Raw genomic sequence first — 22,493 nt, 5'->3', positions numbered from 1 at the left:
TTTTTAGTCACTGAAGCTTTGGGGTGCGTGCTTACTTAAAAAAATTATTTTTGCCTACAAAACAAAAACCACACAACCCAACACGGACATGCAAAAAAAACCAAGCCTTATGGCTTGAAGTTAGCGTTCGCCCAAAACTAAATATTTTCCTCCATGTTTCTGATTTTTCGAGATCACACTAAGGCGTGGTGGAATAGAGCATACGCATGAGAAAAATCCTTCATTTTTGTTTCTGATTTGCCCAGATCGCACAGAGTCGCAGGGCAAAGAGCATACACAGAAATGAAATGTATAAATCCGGTAAAAAAAACAAAGATATGAATAACTAAAACTGCAACAAAAAGACTGTACACCTCTAGATCTTAAAAAATGACGTAGCTAGGGCTACCAGAAACCTTTTTGCGTGAAACGAAAGGGGTTCCTCACTGGAACAGATGCTCCTAACACAATAGAGTAGTCCTCTCGACCCGAAAGCAGTCATAAACAATAGATTTAGGAAACAACAGTCGAATGCAGTTGTACTGGCTTCAGATTTGGATCACCAACATATGTGACCCTCAAATAGCTTTGATACGATGTAGGAATTTACAGGGTAAGTTCCTCAGATAGAACACCAAAGGACACTGCTCACAAACAAATCACAGATCAATACACCAGTATTTTTGACGTGGTTAAAACCCTCAAAGAGGGAAACAGTCCACGCCCTGAGCCAATGCGGCCACTTCAAGCAATTTATTAATAAAAGAAAGAAAATTTACATAAGTTTCTCTCATGAACAGTCCCCCTACAAATGACCCTCCATGCTCTTTAAATAGATATCATGGACCAATCAGTTGTTAATCCACAGATTAAGTGTCAGCAATACCGAGGAGATAATGAACCGTCGGATCACTTCATGTCTAGAACATATCGTGACCATCAGATTATAAGTTACAAATATACATAGTAAAGAAACACACTTTACCTAACTCTACACTAAACCAAGTTATTCTTAACTATTTTCCCATATGTCGGAATATCCTAACATTCTTTAAACCATCCATCTTATCTTCTGTTACTTTTTGTGAGAGTGAATTTTGTGGCACTTGGTCTCGTAATTATGATATATCATGTTGCATTTCTTCATCTTCTTCATGAGTCATGTTAGAGCTTTCGGGTTGCTTATTAGGTGTTTCCATTTTCTTTCTTCGGGACATCAATTAATGATAATTACGCTTCACTATGCCCTTTGAATTCCTTCAAACTAATTTTTGAAACCAAACTTATGCAAAATTTTAAAAAATACTACACACATTTTTTCACTTTGTAAGAGCTCGATATTGAATCAGTTGTATTTCTGTAATTTCGGATCTCCAAGGTCTTAAATTGCGTCCTGCGGTAGCCCTATGAGTCCTCTTTCCAACCCTGCAAGTCTGATCAAGATTGGATTCTCTAAGGAAGAGTTATGCCAAATCTCCCATGATGACCTGATTATAGACTAGTTCAGTAGAGCAAACTTGCACGAAGTTCTCGAAGTTCCACATGTCGTTGTTTCGACCTTAAGGCCTGAAATCGATACATATAAAACTACAGGTCATCTTCTTTCTGTAACTTTTTACGAAATTTCAATTTGATGCTTAGAGAAAACGTTATGATGATTTTCCCCAGGTCACTTGTTTGAGATATAATTCAGGAGCCTGCAAAAACCCTAACTTCCTTGAATCCTATCTCCGAAAATGTAGCAAGAAAAGATCTGAAATTCGAACTCGAGGTTCATCAAGATTTCGTCTCAAATGGGTTTTAATTTCAACTTCTGAACCATCGTAGAAAAAAAGTTATAGAGAAAATGTTACGATGACCTGTTTGGAGCAACGAAACCCTAGAATCCAAAGGCTCTGATACCAAATGTTATGTAACCAACTTACAAAATAGAAGAAAAGATAGATCAACGACTTCAAAATCAACCTCTTCGAGGTGGCAACCTCCTTTACATTACACAAATGAACAATTCTTGGATGATACAAATGACAAAACCTCTTTTCTATATATAGGAGTCAAGGGGTCACAATATAATCAAAGCCGACATAACAATAATAATATAAGAGCACAACAATAACAATAGTGAACTTCTATGGGACACAATAATAACAATATGGGGACAATAGTGGCACAATAATAACATTCAAGACTACAATGACAATAGTAATGGGGAAATCACTAGTATTATAATGACCTCACAATCTTTATTTTGATAAAAATATGAATACAAATTAATTAGTAAATTAAACATTATAGGTTTATTTATTTTGCACATTCAAAGTACAATAATAATATCAACTCTTCATTTATAAGTTTAACATGTCAACTACAAAAATTAAATCTAAATAAAATAATAATCATTCAAATAAGAGAAATTCAATTAATATAATGTTTTATATTTAAATTTAAAAAAAAAATGAAATTTAATTTATAGCTTTATTTTTTTTAACATAATGGATATTTTTTATATTCAAAATCCGAGTTTACGTGGCCAGAACCGCTTTTACAAAAATTCAGTATGAGCATCTATCTCTCAGTCTCAATACATCCATATGACTAATTTCTTCCTTCTATATGCCTTAACTACTATTACAAAACACTGATAATTCTCATAAACTCTAAAAAAAACTAAAATAAACACAAAGCAACAGAGCATAAGATAAACATTAATCCATATTGGACTTTCTTGCTTCCTCGCAATCCTTCTCTCCCTAATCGTTCAGCCCTACTCTTGCATCTCCTTCTTTTCTTGATCGCTCGGCCCTGCTCATGCATCTCTTTCTCCTTCCCTCGCTTGCCACTGGTCGACGACTTCTTCCGGTAGCCCTGCAAATATTTCTTGTACCTCACTGAAGATGTTGTCACTTATCAACTCTGAGTTGGAGGTCAACAAATCAGTCTCCTTTTTCACAATCTTTCGTTCCATCAATGCTTCCACGCTTCAAACTTTGCATTGATGTGATCTACGTTTGTTGCCTAGTGTTTCTCCAGGAACTCTACTTGATAAAGTGATAAGATCCAACCTACCCATAAGCAGCGTACAAAACTTAGCGGCCTTTTTCCACAAAGTCAAATCCTCAAAAAATTTCCAAGCGTGGGGCTTCCTTACTCCATCACTATATCTTCCCAACCCACTACTATCACACCAAAGGGCTCCACATACCACAACATTAATTTATATCTTTATTAAAAAAATTAAATTCTCAAAATAAACACTAATTCTATGTATATAAATAATCTTCGAATACATTGCGAACGAAAAGTCTGAAATCCAAAACCTATTTCCTGAAATAATTATTTCATTTTGTTGTTTTCCAATGAATAAAAACATTTATGAACTGTTTATTTATTCATAGTGTTTTAATAATTAAAAAAAGGTTTAAAATTAAAATTAATAAAAATTGAATAACAAAACTTAATTTCTGAAATGATTATTTCGATGAGTCATTTCTCGACCTACGGCAATGGAAGAAGATACTGTATAAACTCTTTATGAATACGCTTTGGACCCAAAAAAATATTACATTTATTAAAGACTATTTTTTTATTTTTTAAATTTAAGCGGGTGTAATGGTTGAAAATATATGTTTAGGGTGAGAAGGAAGTAGAGATATACAAATTCTAATTTCTTTTCTACAAACAAAATACACTTCGTAATTTCTTTCCCATGAACAAAAATCTTATTTTCTTTCCCATAAACAAAAATCTTATTTATCACTAATTTAACTATTTTTTTTAAATATTATTATTATTATTATTAAAAAAAATGACAGTCGACCCCGATTCGATTCCACCTGAATTCAGTTTCAATTTGATTCCAACTAAATTCAATTTCAAAAAACACGTTGGGCTCCTCCCAGCCTTCTGGATTTGCCTCACCACATACCGTATTAAGAAATTTACATAATTTCATACTAATAAGTGAAATCGGACAACGTTCTGTTCCATTGTAATCACAGATTTATTAACGAGTGTAGCATGAAATACAAGTTGACCTCATCAAAACAAAACTCAGACATAAACGCAAGCAACACCCAGGCATGCATATAGCTATCACCTCTGTTGATGAATGGCTCGTTTTGAAAAGTGCTACCAATCATAACGAGTTTTCTTTCGCCAAATGATGGCGTTCGCTGGCATCCTGCAATTTCGCAGCCCACCATTGATACGCAGAGCACCGTTGAATGGGATGTCTAGTGAAAGCCTTTGTCCAGATGTTGAAAATAAGTTTCTGGTCACCAAATGACAGAGTTTCAGCTAAATTACCGATTCCCTTGTCCAATGCCTCCAACATCTCCAAATATTTGGGAGAATTTTTTACGGCGAGAAGGCAGACCAGAGTTACCATTGTACCGATCCAATTCTTCAGAAAAGAAACTCGAAGTGATGAAGGAGTAATTATCTCCCCATTCCCCATCCCCTTTAAAAAGCAATTAATCAATGTATTCAGAGTAGCTTGTACCAGTGTATGGCTTTCTGGCTCGATACTTGTTAGGGCTTTACGAAGGTCAGCATTTTCACAAAACAAATGGAGTACATTGCCAAGCAATTTTCCATCACATTTCTGAATCACTCCAACTAGCCACAGCAGCGCAGAACAAGACTTATTCCTTATATCCTTATCATTATTATATGATATAATACGGTCTATGTAGACCATAAAGTCCTCCAGCAGCTTAGACTTGCACCACTCTGTTACTGCAGGGGGTGCATTTCCTTTAAAATAGTGTAGAATATATTTTTCTACTCCGTCACGAGTCAGCCCGTACCGGCTTTCTTGCCCATTCGAAATCACACTTAACAGCTGTGGCAGAAACTCCTCCAGCGACTCTATATGTTCACATTGAGACTTGCATTGATTCATCCCAAGTCTGGCAGCTAAACTGGGCAACATATTTATTTGCAGAGATGATAGCAGAGCCAGAAGTTGATTTTCTTGCTCACGGCTCCAACGTACAGCATCCAAATATTCCATACATTCCTCAATGCAGTCATGAAACAACAATTCTGAAGCAACTGGTAAAATAGCCAAGGCTTCATCCACAGAGGAGAAACGAAAGCTTTTGCTTGCTTCAGAAGAGTACATGAGCTTAATACAATTAATATACTCGTCCACACTCTGAGAACTTGTTACCTCGATTTCAAGAGGCCGCTTATTATCCTCTACTTCAAGAGACTGTTTATGCGAAGACCAGCGTTCAGAAAGCATGGTTTTATAAAATTCAGATTTTCTCAGAACTTGAGAATGAAGATAAAGAGGATTTTTTTCGTGCTCTGCTCCATCTGAACAGATCAACCGTAATTTTATATCAGCAGTGTTCCGATCTCCAAATAGCAGCTGCTGCTCTGCCATTGTCTGGTTTTCAGAAATAACTTCCCTAACAAAAGACCTTTTCCCTGCTACATTAACATTGGAAAGAGAAGAACATTAACCCATAATATAAAAATCTATAAATCATATTATCAAAATGTATATCTTCCCTTGAGGTATGGTTAAGGAATACCGCCCATTTCCAGTGGAATATTTCGTTCGTTACCAAAAGGCAAGAAGCATATACATACATAAGAAGCATGTCTCTTCAGTTCTTTGTGTGGACCTTGTTCACTCACATTCAGAGGAAACTGAACAATTTGGTGAATACTTCATCCGAACAAGCGCTCCAATTACATATGGGAACTGTGTTGTTTATGAATGTGCTTTCCAATTGTATACGGAGACTTTTGCTATTTATGAATATTGTGGTGGGAAATGAGATGCCATGGCAACCCATTTCTACTATGTAATAAGTTGTGAATATAGCAGGACTGGATGTATGCAATACTCTGCAAGAAAGTCAGATGACTGTAAAGGTGTTTTTTGAGATTGCTAATAGAGTTTGGGTTGGACAGTACAGTAGTTTTGTCTGGCAGATTTTTTCGATGAATATTTTGGACAGTTTCATGTATATTTTTTTCCCTGAAGTTTTTTTTTCCAGAAAAAAATGTATATTGTTGATAAATTTTTATTTAATTAATTTATAATAATGAACAGTCTAACATAACAATCATTCCTCCAATTACCAGAGTGAAATCCAATAGACAATATCAATTTGAAGAATATTGTTTAGCTTGACATGTGAACCTTGGTGGAGGGGATGGTAATCATTCCTCCCAACTTCCCGTGTTTTTGTTTTGTTTTTTTGTTTCTTTTTTTTAACAATAGTAAATTGGTAATTAGCCAAGTTAAACCCAATGACATCTACAATTTAAAAGACATAAAAGTAGGCTTTGAACCACTTATATGTACAATGATTATGAAACAATTTAATACAATCCCTTTGAATACAAACACATATTGGACCGTTAAACTCCAAGTTAAATCCTCTCATTGGAATTGGAGTTGAACCTGGTCTGATAGTGAAAATCTCATAGCTTTGTACCCTAATCCAAACCCTTTTGGACATTCTATAATACTATTGTGCAAATAAAAACATTTATATATTAAATGATTTAATTTTATTATTTTAAAATTAAAAAAAAAAAATCATTATACTTTAATTTTTAATTAATTTTTACATTGTTTCAAAAACATTTAATATATATATATATAAAAGAATGAACGATTCACAGAATATTGAACTATTCAGGCAAATGATTTAACCAGCTTAAGTTATGTGGACTTGGTTTCTACCCATAGAAAGGGCAAGGAACTTGGATTACCTAGCAGCCCTTAGTGGAAGAGTATGTTCTGATAGGCATCATATCAAGCCAACTTGAGACATAGTGAATGAATGGGTGAAAGAGCAGAGTAGGACAACATTTAAGGGTGGATATATCAAACCTGACAGCTTCAATCGCAGGTCAATAAAGGATATGCCAGTATAAGTACAGTATGGCATGACAGTCACAAGGCCAAGGTTAATGTTTGTTTTGGCTTGGAAACCCACTCAACATGTTCCTCGATTAGCTTTGGTTTAGGCAATCGTAGCCAGGTTCTCTTCTTCCTAAGGACGAAGCCTTTGTAGAGTCTGTTAATTTGTTCAACAGGTCATTTATTCAGGGTCCCATTCTCATGTCTTACGTTTTAGCGAATTGAGAGGCAAAGAAAGTTTAGCAAAGAACTCTGACAAGTGTAGAGGTCTAGGTAGTGTAGAGAGTGGCCAAACAGGACAGAACCTACTCAAGCTACCTAGGAAGTGTGGCAAAAAAATGTGTAAAGCAAAATAAACAAAAGTTTAGCTTGGCTCTAAATGAAGACACAAAATGCATCAAAGTGGTGGATATGGCTAACAGAGCATTAACAGGTCAGTTCTTTGGATACCATGTGTCTAAGTCAAGCTTCAAGGAATCGATGATGGAAACTCGAGCCCATAGCTTGGCCATCGCCCAAAAATTATATTTTGGTGAGAGGGTCATTGGCTTTTAAATTTGGATCTGATGAGGATGTTGGAGGAATCTTAGGAAGGAACTGGTCGTGGGGTAATATGCCTTAATCTAAGGAAGTGGAACTCGTGCTTTGACCACATGGTGGAGAGGTTTTTCATGCAGGGAGTATGGATGAAATTGCAAGGATTACCATTGAAATTTTGGTATATGGAAGCTTTTAGGGTTATAAAGAACTTTGAAGGTGTGTTTCTTGAAGCAAATGGAAGTTTCCAAGAGACAAGCACCTACTGTATACCCTGCATGCAAGTACCTACTTGATACCCTACACTCTTATAGAAGTTGATCTAAAAGAAGGGTTGGCAGTGGCACATGAAAGAAGTCCCATAATTCGGGGTAAAACCAATAGTAAAACAATTGATTATGTTGGAGTACCCTTTTGATGCTCACGTCTCATACTTATGGCCATCTCGCTAGTGACTATTCACTCAAGTTCACAAAGAAGGTTTGGAAACAAAGGGACTCTGAAACATCCACTAATTCAAGAATCTTCTCAGAACTTGCATAAGAGGGAAACCTAGAAGGGGTCCACAATTTGACAATTGTTAGCCAATAGGATGAACGAGGGGCAAAGGATATTCTTATGGATCAAATCACAAGCACCACTCATCCAAGGTTGTGAAAGGGCATTAAGTCAATCAAGAAGACCTGGAGGAAGGAGTTTTCTATGAATCTTCACCTTCCATGACAATTTCATTCAGTTTCAATGATTTCTAAAAAGGGAAATTTTGGTTATCTATAAGAAGGCCTCCACTGTGGGTGGAAAAAATCATTAAAAGCCCTAAGGAGGGGGTTGGTCTGGTAAACTGGGGTAGGAGGAACCTAAGGGGAAGCCCAGGGAGAATAGGGAAATTGTCAACTTCGAGGCAAATAGGGAAAATACGGAAGGAATATGGATTCATCGTCATCAATGGGAAGGGAGGGCATTAAAGCCCTTGACTAGATTCGTTATTCATTGAGGTCCAAACAAGTTTCCATGGTGTTCTCAGGAACTTCCACCATCTACCAGAGGTGGGAAATCTCACATTTCCATCACCCAAAATAAAGCTAGAGAGGAAATTCATCAAGGAAAGCACAAGGTTTTCAAAAGGGCCCTTAGACCAAACCACCAAGCCCTTGAAAAGGCCTACCCACGACTGTTATGTCCTTTTATATCAGGGGTCTAGGAATCCCCACATAAAAATAAGCCTAAGAAGGTTGTTGGATTTACAGAAATCTGGGAGTATTTTGATTTCAGGTACTGCGGGAAAGGGAGCAAAGATTTAAGGAGAATTGTCTTATTTTGATTTTTGGAACTGTGGGAAAGGAAGCCAATATTTAAGGAGAGTTGTCTAAGTTTATCAAGAATTGGGTCCTTTTTTAGACAGATTATGCTGGTAGGTGAGGAAGGTTGGCAACTAGGACGAAGAGGTCATTCGCGTTATCTAACTCTCAGATTTTTTATTCATGCAATGGAGCAAAGCTCATTTCTCTGGAGATGGGGAATCTTATTAGGTCATAAACATCTATGGCCCTTATGGCAACAGGGAGGGCTTTAGAGAATCTTTGCTTGCACGTGAACATTTTAGGAGGAAGAATATAATCTTGGGACGGGACCTAAACTTTACAATAAGCAGAGCTGAAATCTAGCGCAATATTTCTATAGCAGACCCCTTAGCTAAGTAATTTCTCAACAAGATGGGCACAGGGTTGCCCCTAAAATTGGTCCTTACTTGGAGGAATTGGAGCACTAGTGAGGCCACAGTGGCAATGAGACTAGATCAGTTTCTAGTTTCTCACTTGTTCAAGAATTAATCAAATTAGAATTAGAACTTGGGTGGAAGTTGAAGGTGAATCTGGCCACCTTTAGTGTTTCTCCAGTTTGCAATGGTGGACTGCAAACCCCCTGGCCCTTTCTAATCCAATTCTAGTTGGTTAAAGGATGAAGATTTTGTCAATTGGGTTATATTATATTTGGAAATATTATGATGCCTCATTGAAAGAGTCAGCTATTTTTTAGTTTGCTACCACTCTTACGGAATCAAAAATGCAATTTATACATGGACCCATACTAAGAGAATGAAATATGATCAATGGCTAGATCCAGTTGAATCCAAAATTGGAAACGTCTACGGGAAAGAGATAGCAGGATGTATTGATGAGGACTCCAACAAATTTTGTTTTCAGGGGAAAAAGAAGAGGAAACTACTAGCAGAATAGAAAACTTTGTGGAGGCTAAAGAGTCAAGTTGTATGGCTCACCAACGATGACAAGAACATGACATTTTTTCACAATTTTGCTGTTCATATGCAAAATATCAATACCAATTGGGAGATGAAGAGAGAGCATGGCTCTAATGTTAGCACCTCTAAAGAAATTGCAGATCTAGGAGTGGCCCCTTTTTAGGGGATTTATAGGGAGGAGGATAGGGGCTAATATAGTTGAGGTTGTCAAGATCACTTCATACATTTGTAGCTTCCTAGATGAAAAAGACAACGAGAAGCTCCTGGAGGAAATCTCCAAGGAAGAATTGCCACCGATTCTACATAGCTTCCAAAATGCCAAAAATCTCAAGCTAGAGGAAAGGACAATTGAGTTTTCTTGGGCTTTTTATGACCTTATACAAGAGGCATGTTAAGGGTAGTTGAGGAATCTACGAGTATAGGAACGGTGTTTCCCAAAGAAAGGCAATCTCGACTCCTTTGATGACTTCATGCCCATTTCTTTACACAAATGTACCTACAAGATCATAGCTGAAGTCATTGCTCTAAGGGTTAAAATTTTTATTTCTAAGGTAACATCCTCCAAATAATTTGGCTTCCTTCTAGGAAGACAAATCTATGATGATATCAAGGCCACCCAAGAATGGTTGCACTCGACCAAAACAAAGAAGCTCTTTGGTATGGTTTTGAAGATGGATCTCTCAAAGTCCTATGATAAGGAAATTGGATCTGCTTAAGGCTAGCTAATACACATTTGATTATGTCTTCATTTGGTTAACTAGGTCATGCTCTATTTAACCTTAGACTCTTTTACTATCTTGACCAATGGTTAAACCTCTAGCTTCTTTAGATCTTCCAAAGGCCTCGGGCAAAGGTGCCATCTGGCACCTCCATTGTTTTTCATCATACCGGAAGGTCTTGATAGGGTTGTAGGCAGAAAGATCAAGTTCTTTGAAAGGTATAACAATTGGTCCAAGGTAAGACATAAACTGAAACCATTGATTATGTTGGAATGCTTTTCATGCTCATGATTTCATGTTATGGTCATCTGGCTAATGACTATTCACTGAAGTTCACAAAAAAAGTTTGGAAGCAAAAGGAGGGAAGAGGGAATCCTACAATGGGTCCAAAATTTGATAATTTTTGGCCAATGGGATGAACGAGGGTCAAAGGCTATTCTAGTCGATCAAATCACAAGCACCTCACATCCAAGGTCATGAAAGGGCATCAAGATTCAAGACAATTAAGAAGGCCTCGAGGAAATAGATTTCTCTGGAGTTGGATCTATAAGAAGGCCTCCACTATGGGTGGAAAAATCATAGAAAACTATGAGGGGAGTGGTCTAGTAAACTGGAACAGGAGAAACCTTGGGGGGAGCCCAAGGAGGTTAGGGAAATAGTGAACTTTGAGGCAAATGCAGGGAATATGGATTCATCCATTTCCACGGGAAGGGAGGGCATTAAAACCTTTAGCCAAATTTGTTATCTATTGAGGTCCTAACAAGTCACCATGGCTTTCTCATAAGGAGTTGAAGCTAGCTTAAATCTGTATGGACACAAGGAGGTTCCACCTTCTACTAGAGGTAAGAAATCTCACACCTCCATTGCCCAAGATAAAGCAAGAAAGGAAATTCATAGAGGAAAGCAGAAGACTTTCAAAAGGACCATTAGAGCAAGCCAAGCCCTTGAAAAGGCCTACCCATGATTGTTATGTCCTTTAATATCACTGGTCTATGCAACCCCACAAAAGATGAGCCTAAGAAGTTTTTGTATTTACACAAGTCTGAGATTGTTTTCATTTGGGGAACCATGGGAAAGGAACCTGAGATTTAAGGACAATTGACTAAGTTTATGAAGAATTGGGAGTTTTTGTAGAGAGATTATGGTGGTAGGTTAGGAGGGTTGGGAAAGGAAGCCAACGTTTAAGGACAATTGACTAATTTTATGAAGAGTTGAGAGTTTTTGTAGAGAGATTATGGTGGTAGGTCAAGAGGGTTGGAAACTAGATGGAGGAATAGGTCATTCAAGCTATCTGACTCTAAGATTTTTTATTCATGTATTGGAGCAAAGCTCATTTCTGTTAAAATTGGCAACTAGGGCCAAACTCCATGTGGGTCATCTTATTAATGGAAGCTGATATTTTTCTTGGATCCCTCTCATCGAGAGGTGTAGGATTGATCTAAAGATCATCCGATTCCGATAAGTATTCATGGAGATATGAATTTATTTGTGTTATGGGACAATTCGTCAAGGTCGGCCAGCAACCAAATAAACCCCACTTGTGCTCAACATTTTAGTATAAATAGAGGTGGTCGTCAAGTCATTTCAACACACTTGGGATCTCTTCCTCTCTACTTGTCTTTGGGTTTTAGTAGGAGGAGAGATCCTAAGGGATAACGCTGCCCTAATCTAAAGGGCGGAAGCCGGAACTGCCGGGAACTGCGGGAACTGCCGGGAACAACCAGAACAACCAGAACTACCAGAACTGTCGGAACTGTCGGGAACAGCTGGAACTGTCGGGAACTGTAGGAGCATCTATCTCCGAAGGAGAGCAGCATGCAAGGGACAAATAACTAACATTGGGACAGTTGTATGGTACTTAGCAGCAAATACACCAAGCATGCAATGTTACAGCTAGCATGCAATGTTACAGCTAGCATGCAAGGGACAGCTAGCATGCAACAGCAAGCATGCTAAGGGCAACAAGCATGCTAGGGACAACAAGCATGCTAGGGACAACAAGCAAGCAAGATTTAGCCAGCACATAGGTCAGTATGGCAACATGGTGCAACAATGGCACATAATGCAGTGCAGTGATGGGTACAGTCATGATTAATGAAGCATGATGAGATGCAGCATAATAATGATGGGTGCAGCACGATGAGGTGCAGCATGATGACGAAATGCAACACAACAATAGGTGAAGGAGTCACCTTGGAGAATCAGTTGAAGCAGCATGTCTTCAACTGATCTCATGTATCATCTTCTTAGAGATGATTTATGCTCTTATCTAGATAAGTCAAAGTGTTGACTTCTGTTGTAAACGTACTATCTCTCTCTCTCTCTCTCTCTTTGCTGAACTATTGAAGAACATATAAGAAGAATTGATCAAGGGTTTCCCCACATTGGGGTTTGTCCCTGGCTAGCACCACATCTTGTGTCCTCTTGTCTTGGCTTGTCTTCAGCGATTTATGTTTATGTTCTATCTGCAGTTTACTTTAATGCTGATGTGATTGCTAATCTGGAAAAGATCTTGAGCTAATTGTGAAAATTGAAATAAATTGCTCTAAGCATAGAACATACCTAAAATTAACATGGTATCAAAGCTGAGGTGAAGACAATGCCTAAGCAAGAGTGAAAGAGCAATCACCGAAGATAGTTAGGAAAGGACAAAAGGATCAATGGATTCCTCATCCCTCTTTAAATTCACCGAGGGTGAAGTCGAAGCAGAGAATATTATCAGAATGGCACAACGGAAGTTTCTGATGGCCTACCTAAAGATCACTTCATTGGGAAGTCTGGATCTAAGGGTGGAAGGAAAGGCAGATGCCTTGGTTGCAATAAGTTTGGCCATTATGCGAAGGAGTGTCCGAATGGCAGAGACACATCTCTTGATGAAGATAACAATCATTCCAGGGACATCTTCAATGATCAAAGGAATGACAGGTAATGCAGGTCATCAAGGAAATGGTCGACTCTTCAAAGAAAGCAAGGAACCCCAGGCATGAAGAATCAAATGTTGTTTTTGATAAGATAAAGAAGCGTTATCTTGTATTGGCCCTCTCCTTCAGATTCTTTGGGAATCTGGCTTATTGATTGTAGTGCTTCAAGGCACTTCATTGGATAGTAGGGTGCACTCTCTAATTTGGTAGAGATGGAAACAATCGTGGGATTATACTTGGAGCCGATGCCACCTATCCCGGAAAGGGTGTAGGGAATGTTACCCCTCAATTGAATGAGGGTAACTCGATTCATTTACAAAATCTCTTTTATGTACCTGATCATAAGAAGACCCTGGTGTCCATTTCAGCAATGGAAGTCAAAGGTTACAGGGTGGCACTCATCGATGGAAAGGTATGCGTTTGAAAATAGAATTTTCAAATATGTTTTTGAGTTCAGGGTTGTATCAAGTTGCAGGAAGTCCACTGGGAACCATGTCCATTGACACATAGCACCGGAGGTCTGTGAGTCAGATGGTGACAGGGATGCCTAAATTCAAAAAGAGCATGAAAGTACATGTCTAAGATGTACCGAAGGAAAATCTTACAAGGGGACCATTCCCCTCATGTAGCAGGTCCACAGGTTTGGAACAACCCGAGGGGTTTGAGATTCATGATCAGGAATCTCACATATGCAGGTGGAAGAAATCCCTCTATGGCTTGAAGCAAAATACCCCGGGCGTAGTATGAGAGGATTGATAGCTATTTGATGAAGCTGAGATTCACTAGGAGTGAAACCGATCCAAACCATTACCCGAAGGTTGTGGATGATAGACCTCTCATACCGGCACCTTATGAGGACAACCTATTTCTGACAGGTGCAAACCCTCTCATTTGCAAAAGTAAGAGGGAGTTGGATTCCGGATGTGGAATGGTAAACTGCAAGCCCGTGACTACCTCGAGGATCTTAACTTTCAAAAGTTATATGGTGATGATGTCGGACCAGATTTGGGAAATGCCTCTGAGTTTCATAAACTCATTCGCGTTGATGTTCTTGGTGAACTTCCGTCCGGACATATGTTTTGCAGTTAGCATGGTGAGCTCATATTTGGTTGAGCCTCACTGGATTGGTGCCAAGAATCTTCTGAGATATCTTCGGGGCACAATCTCTCATGGATTGAGATACACTGCTGGAAATATGAAACTGCATGATTATTCGAATGCTGACTGGGCAGGCAGTGTGGAGGATCACTAGAGCACTTCTCAGTGTTGGTTCTCTTTGGATTCTGCTTCGATATCATGGATGAGCAGGAAGCAGAAGTCGGTTGCTATAAGCACCGCCGAGACTGAATACATAGCTACGAGTATGATCTCGTGTGAAGTTGCATGGTTGCAGAAGCTCTTAAGTGAGCTGTTTGTACACATGATGAATACCACTGTGATTCTCTGTGACAACCAGAGGGGGGATTCGATTATTGAGGAATCCCGTATTCGATGATTACTCCAGCAGATAGACATCAGATACTGCCTTATCTGGGATATGGTAAGTCGATGAGCGAGGAGGCTCCATCGCATTGAGACTGATGTACAGGTTGCAGACACTTTATCAAAGCCCCGGGGAAAGGTCAAATCTATGGCTTTCCCGAATGACTTGGAGTTATTGAGAGACCTTCTTATAAGGGTCTTGCATGTTGCATGCATTGAGCTCTGGGAGTTGTGGGGGGCTTGGGGTACTTACTGGAGCAACATACGACCACAGGGCGACTCACCCTCCCCTGGTGGTGCGCTATGTACAAGATGACAGGTTCAACCTTCCCCTGTGATACCCCATGGCAACTGTGGAATAGGATGATTAGTTCTCCTGTGGGCCGGGATGATTAGTTCTCCCGTGGCAACTGTGGAACAAGATGATTAGTTCTCCTGTGGGCCGGGATGATTAGTTCTCCCATGGCAACTGTGAAACAGGATGATTAGTTCTCCTGTGGGCCGGGATGATTAGTTCTCCCATGGCAACTATGGAACAGGATGATTAGTTCTCCTGTGGGCCGGGATGATTAGATCTCCTGTGGCAACTGTGAAACAGGGTGATTAGTTCTCCTGTGGGTCGGGATGATTAGTTCTCCTGTGGCAACTGTGAAACAGGATGATTAGTTCTCCTGTGGGCCGAGATGATTAATTCTCCTGTGACGACTGTGGGGCAGGATGATTCGTTCTCCTGTGGACAGGATGATTAGTTCTCTTATCGAGGTATCCTACCCATGCAGTCTGGGACTCATGGGAAGTACCTCTCATCTGATCAATGAGCAGGGAAATGGGGTTAGGGACCATAGTAGTACTATCGATGGACGCATCGATGTATCTACCGTACTCCCTATGCTAGGATGACCTCCATTGATATGGGATCAATGAAACTGATCTGGGATCAGTATGAGTGGTTTGAGACACTCTCTTGTGATATTGATCTAGGATCAATAAAACTGACTTCGGGTCAGTAAGAGTGATATGACACACTCTCTTCAAATGAAACTGACTTCGGGTCAGTAGAGAATGGTATGAGACATTCTCGATCAATTCTTCTTCTTCATGGTTCAGCGGAGCAAAGCAGAGCAGAGCTCAGCAGAGCAGAGCTCAGCAGAGCAAAGAAGTGCAGGGCACTGATGGCAGAGATAGTACAGTCGGACATATGGATCAGCGGATGGAGTTCTCCCTAGTTGAGAGGGAGTGCTAAAATTGGCAACTAGGGCCAAACTCCATGTGGGTCATCTTATTAATGGAAGCTAATATTTTTCTTGGATCCCTCTCATCAAGAGGTGTAGGATTGATCCAAAGATCATCTGATTCTGATAAGTATTCATGGAGATATGAATTTATTTGTGTTATGGGACAATTCGTTAAGGTCAGCCAGCAACCAAATAAACCCACTTGTGCTCAATGTTTTAGTATAAATAGAGGTGGCCTTCAAGTCATTTCAACACACTTGGGATCTCTTCCTCTCTACTTGTCTTTGGGTTTTAGTAGGAGGAGAGATCCTAAGGGATAACGCTGCCCTAATCTAGAGGGCAAAAGCCGGAACTGCCGGAACTGCTGGGAACAGTCGAAACAGCCGGAACTGCCGGAACTGCCGGGAACAGCCAGAACTGTCGGGAACTGTCGGAGCATCTATCTCTGAAGGAAAGCAGCATGCAAGGGACAAATAACTAACATTGGGACAGTTGTATGGTACTTAACAGCAAATACACCAAGCATGCAATGTTACAGCGAGCATGCAAGGGACAACTAGCATGCAACAGCAAGCATGCTAGGGACAACAAGCAAGCTAGGGACAACAAGCAAGCAAGATTCAGCCAGCACATAGGTCAGTATGGCAACATGGTGCAACAATGGCACATAATGCAGTACAGTGATGGGTATAGTCATGATTAATGAAGCATGATGAGATGCAACATAGTGATGATGGGTGCAGCATGGTGCAGCACGGTGAGGTGCAGCATGATGACGAAATGCAGCACAACGATAGGTGAAGGAGTCACCTTGGAAAATCAGTACAGTGATGGGTATAGTGATGATTAATGAAGCATGATGAGATGCAACATAGTGATGATGGGTGCAGCATGGTGCAGCACGGTGAGGTGCAGCATGATGACGAAATGCAACACAACAATAGGTGAAGGAGTCACCTTGGAAAATCAGTTGAAGCAACATGTCTTCAACTGATCTCATGTATCATCTTCTTAGAGATGATCTATGCTCTTATCTAGATAAGTCAAAGTGTTGACTTCTGTTGTAAACGTATTATCTCTCTCTCTCTCTGCTGAACTATTAAAGAACATGTAAGAAGAATTGATCAAGGATTTCCCCACATTGGGATTTGTCCCTGGCTAGCGCCACATCTTGTGTCCTCTTGTCTTGGCTTGTCTTCTGTGATTTATGTTTATGTTCTATCTGCAGTTTACTTTAATGCTAATGTGATTGCTAATCTGGAAAAGATATTGAGCTAACTGTGAAAATTGAAATAAATTTCTCTAAGCATAGAACATACCTAAAATTAACAATTTCTCTGTATATGGGGAATCTTATTAGGTCATCAACATCTATGGCCCTTATGACAGCATGGTGGGATTTATCATTTAGGATGTCTTTTCATGCACACGAATATTTTAGTAGGAAGAAAAATATCTTAGGAGAGGACCTAAACTTCAGAATAAGAAGACCTAAAATCTAGGGCAATACTGCAAGAGAAAACCCCCTAGCAAATTTTTTTCTAAACAAGATGGAGGACATAGGTCGGTAAATGTGGAACCCTTAAAATTGGTCCCTACTTGAAATATAGGATCACTAGCGAGGCCATAGTGGCAAAAAAACTAAATTAGATTCTAGTCTCTCTCTTTCATGACAAATCAAATTAGAACTCGAACTTGGGTGGAGATTGATGGTCAATCTAACCACCTTCCAATGTTTCTACAATTTGAAGAGGTGGATTGCAAACCCCCAAGCCCTTTTCAAATCCGATTATAGTTGGTTAAAGGATGAAGATTTTGTCAATCGGGTTAAATCTATTTGGAAATATTATGAGACCTCCTTGAGACAGTATGCTAGTGTTTAGTTTTCTACCACTCTTACGGAATCAAAAAATGTAATTTCTACATGGACCCATGCCAAGAGAATGAAAGTTGATCAACAACTAGATACAGTTGAATCCAAAAATTGCAACAATCTATAAGAACGAGATCGTAGGGTGTATTGATGAAGACTCCAAGGCCAATTTAAGGTTACTAGAGAAAAAGAAGAGAAAGGATGGCTCTAAAGTTAACTCCTTTAAAGAGATTACAGATCTAGGAGTGACCCCTTTTCAAGGGATTTATAGGAAGGAGGATAGAGGCTAATATCGTTGAGGTTATCAAGATCTCTTCGTACATTTGTAGCTTTCTAGATGAGAAAGACAAGGAGCTCTTATAGGAAATCTCCGAGATGGAATTGCCATTGGTTCCACATAGCTTCAAAAATGACAAAACCCTCACACTAGATGAATGGATAATTGATTTTTTCTTGGGATTGTTATAATTTATGACCTTATGGACCATTAAGGGTAGTTAAAGAATCTAGTAGCATAGAAAGGATATTGGGAGGATTCAATACCACCTTCTTTTTCCTAATCCCAAAGAAAGACAATTCAGACTACTTTGATGACTTCATGCCCATTTCTTTACTCCACACTTACTTCTGTAAACTTTTTGGTTAACTGTAGTTTGATTGAGCCGAAGCTACTGCAGTTATCACCCAAAATATTCCTAAACTAGTCTAATACTCAAAATGACTATCTTATGGGGGAAATAACCTTCAAAGAAGTCAATCTTGTTTTCAAGGAAATGGTAATTAGACAGTCTTTGAGGCCAAATGGCCCCACATCTAACTTCTTCCAAGCTTGCTGGCATGTTACCCTTCCTTTCAGCAAGGGTGATGATATGCATTTTTTCATTTGGCAACACCATTGTAAGCCTAGAAAATGCAAGTCAAAGCCTTGCAAGCCATGTGGTGTTATGTATTATGGTATCCTAGGCCTATTATGGTCATCCATGCCCAGTCATCTTAAACTCTACTCTTAGGTCTTTTTGTCCTATATAGGATTGAAGGGCTTAGGATGGACCTACTTGAACACATGGTTTATAGGAGCCATTGGTTTTGTATAGGTGATCACACTATGTAGGATCAGTCCATCCCATGTCATGAACGCACTTAAGTCATTCCCACATGGTCATGAGTCATAGAGTCTATATGCATTCTTTGGCCTTGGTGCATCATCATTTTACAGTTCTCAACATGGTGTCTCATAATTCACAATATTTCACGATTCCCAATGCAGTTCATGAATCCCAATGCACAAGGTCACAAGGTCAAAAGTCAACAAAGGCTCAAGTTGTTAGTTTTTGGTAGCAGCAAACAAGTGTTATCGTCTCTATGGTGTCTATGAGGCTAAGGAACACATTTCTCCAATACCCAGAAAAGATTTCACAAGAAATGCTTTAATTAGATTAATTAGTCGATTATTAATTATTTTCCTGAGTCTAACTTCGGAAAATTGGTTAATTAAATCAGATTAATTGAGGTATATCGATTTTGCTCTAAAGACTTTCACAAAAGACACTTGATGAAGTCAAGATGATCTTAGCCATCGATTGTGATTAGATCATGGTTGTTGGTTGCTCAACGAGAGATTATAAGAGCAAGTTGATGGGGCTTTGGAGATCACTCAGAGATAGTGAATTGCAATGATAGCAAGGGCGCAAAGGGAGACACCAACAGCAGGGTTTTAGTAGAGAGATTGGGAAGAGAATTTTCAGAGAAATTGTCCACAGAGATTCCAACATTCTAGAAGAGGAAGGGAGGCAGAATTATTCTACAGAGAGGTCATACCAAGCAGTGCAAATTAGCCAATGCGTAGAGTTGGGCAGTAGATTGATTTCTAGTTGTAGGAGACAGGGGCCAAAGGAGGTGCGAGTTGCTTAGTAAATTTGTAGGAGGAGGAGATCATTGTCATAGCTGATTTTCAAAGGCAGCGCGAGTTCCAAAGAGGACCACACGCATTTCTAGTTCAGCCAATGTGTGTAGCAGGCAGGCAGTGTGAATTGCACTGAGAAGGTCAAGTTAATTTTGCAAAAGGAAACTCGAGTTTCTAGATTGATTTTTTCAGTGGAGATATTGTATGTCGGAGCTTTGCCAGTGAGAGGCAAGCTAATTGTATTTCTCAATTTTGTGGAAGATTTATTAATAATATAAACCCTCATCTGTAGAACTAATTTTTTCCCACGTTGGGTTTTTCCCAGGGACAATTTGTCCAAAAATACTAGTGTCAATAATTTTGTCTGTGTGCATTATTTCTCGGTTCCTTTATTTATTTGTGAAGATTGTAGAAGTGAATTAATCATTATTTGTCGTAATTAAATTTCTAAAGACAAATAATCTCTAGTAGATAGAAGATTGAATTTCATTTGCTGCAATTAAGAAAATTTCACATGGTATCAAAGCAGATCTAAGCATCAAATGTTCGCAGGAGTAAACCAGCACAGAGCACATGAAGAGAAAGCCAAGGGTTTTAACCTAGTTTGAATTCTTCAGTTTATTATATTTGAGTTTCGCAAATTTCCAGAGATGGTCGCAGCAGGTTTGAGAGATCAAGACAGGTTGGATAGAGCCTCCAACTTTGACGTTTGGAAAGCCAAGATGTCATTCCTATTGGACGAGTATGGACTGAAGGAGCATGTTGACAATGTGATTGTAATACCAATAGATCCAAAGCAGCAGGCCACCTACAAAAAGGAGAATGCCAAAGTGAAGAGGATTATCCTTGATGGAGTCAAGGACCATATTGTTTCACATATCGCAGAGAAGGGCACAGCAAAGTAGATGTGGGATGCAATTATTTATCTATACCAGAATCCTACAGAGAACAAGAAGTTGATTCTCCAAGAGACGCTGAGGACCATCAAGATGCATAAAGGGTGAGGACGTTACATCCTATCTCACCAGAGTTCGACTTACCAGAGATGAATTGGCTGCAGTAGGAGACAAGCCAAGTGACGACGAGATAGTGCAAATAGCACTGAATGGGTTTTCCAAGGAATGGAGCATGTTCGTCTAAGTAATTTCTAGGCGAGATACACTTCCAGGTTGGGATCGCCTATGGAGTGACTTCACTCAGGAGGAGCTTAGGCTTAGCTTGGTCAATGGCACTAGTTGCAGCGGCAAAGTACTGAAGGTGGAAGAGCAAGAAAATGTAGCCCTAGCAGGAAAAGGGAAGGCAAAGAAGGGTTCCAGTAAGGAACAAGGCTCAAAAGGAGATAAGAAGAAGAAAGACTTGAGTAAAGTCAAGTGTTTGGTTGCGGTCAACATGGACACTATGTTAGTCACTATCCTAACAGAAAGAAGGAAAAGAAGGGGAAGCAGACGACAGCTTTAGCGGACATTGAGGATTTCTCTTCTAGGATGGAAGACAAATTCGTTCTCATAGCTTGCCTCTCAAGCTCCATGTCCATAGGAGTCTGGTATATTGACAGTGGAGCGTCAACACATATGACGGGGGTTGGAGACTATTTCTCTAGTTACAAGGAAGAGGAGATGGACTTCCAGATACATATGAGAAACAAGACGAAGTGTACTTTAGTTGGGAGAGGTACCATCAATATTCATAGGGAGTCAAGCAAGAGAAACAGTATTACAGATGTGCTACATGTGCCAAGTTTGGGAATGAACCTGATTTCAGTTTTTGCACTATAGAATAAGGGGTACGATGTCTACTTCGTGACACAGAAGGTGTACATCATGCACCAAGTTAGAAGAAGGTCAAATAGATTGTGTTTGTAGCAACAAGTTGTACAAGTTGCAATTTGGTTCCCCAAAGGCACTGATTAGCAGTAACAGAGACTTAGGAGAGTTGTCACATAGGAGGATGGGACACTTACATCATGGAGCACTAAAGTTGCTCAAGGAGACCATGACAAGAGTTCCAAAATTGAGCACAGAACATGAAGATATGTGCAGAGGATGCATACTTGGGAATTTCACAAAGTCAACATTCCCAAGGAATGATAGTAGAGCTAGTGGTGTGCTTCAGTTGATACACTTAGATATTTGTGGTCCGTTGTCTACCAAATCTCTCATGGGTTATGATTCTTTTGTAACCTTCATCGATGACTTCTCCTGGTAAACCTAGATCTACTTTTTGAAGACAAAGGACGAGGTCTTCAGTGGCTTCCAAGAGTTCAAGGCTCTTGTGGAGAACACGACGGGTAAAAATATCAAGGTGCTTGTACAGATAATGGAGGCGAGTACACTGATAAAGCCTTCAAAGGGTTCTGTTCGAAGGAGGGCATTAGGAGACAGTGGACAATTCCATACAACCCACATCACAATGGGGCTGTAGAGCAGAAAAATGGAACAATTGTTGGAGCAGTGAGGGAAATGTTATATGACCAGGGTATGCCTAAGTTTCCATGAGCAGAGGCATGTAGCACAGCAGTGTACATACTGTTGAGTCTTGAAAATGTCATTCATTTCCATTACACTTTCACTATTATGTCCATTATATCACCTCCATTTCACTACTATGTCACCTCATTCATCCCACTTTCATTATCATTGGGCCACATTTATGTTTTTCTAAACTTTATTAATTCTTAGTCTTTTTAAGTGAATTTGTG

General features: G+C 39.4%; 1 protein-coding gene across 3 annotated transcripts in view; it reads right to left on the bottom strand.

Annotated features, from left to right (window-relative positions):
* Positions 1-3,806: 3,806 nt before the first annotated feature.
* Positions 3,807-22,493, bottom strand: part of LOC149170109 (BTB/POZ domain-containing protein At1g63850-like) — a 153,355-nt gene continuing 134,668 nt past the window's right edge. The window contains exon 2 of one of the 3 annotated variants that reach the window (XM_089428883.1): positions 3,807-5,418. In XM_089428883.1, coding sequence (XP_089285009.1) covers positions 4,115-5,371 — 1,257 coding nt within the window. In that variant the 5' untranslated portion in view covers positions 5,372-5,418 and the 3' untranslated portion in view covers positions 3,807-4,114. The remainder of the gene's footprint in view (positions 5,419-22,493) is intronic. The other 2 variants (XM_089428884.1, XM_089428885.1) reach the window with 2 other exon arrangements.

This window comes from Pinus tabuliformis, chromosome 4_2 (assembly GCF_031772625.1).
Source record: "Pinus tabuliformis cultivar Carrire ecotype Pingquan chromosome 4_2, CPIR1, whole genome shotgun sequence".
Classification (NCBI taxonomy): Eukaryota; Viridiplantae; Streptophyta; class Pinopsida; order Pinales; family Pinaceae; genus Pinus; species Pinus tabuliformis.
Note: the sequence above shows the minus strand (reverse complement) of the source record. Positions and strands in the feature narration are given on the sequence as shown.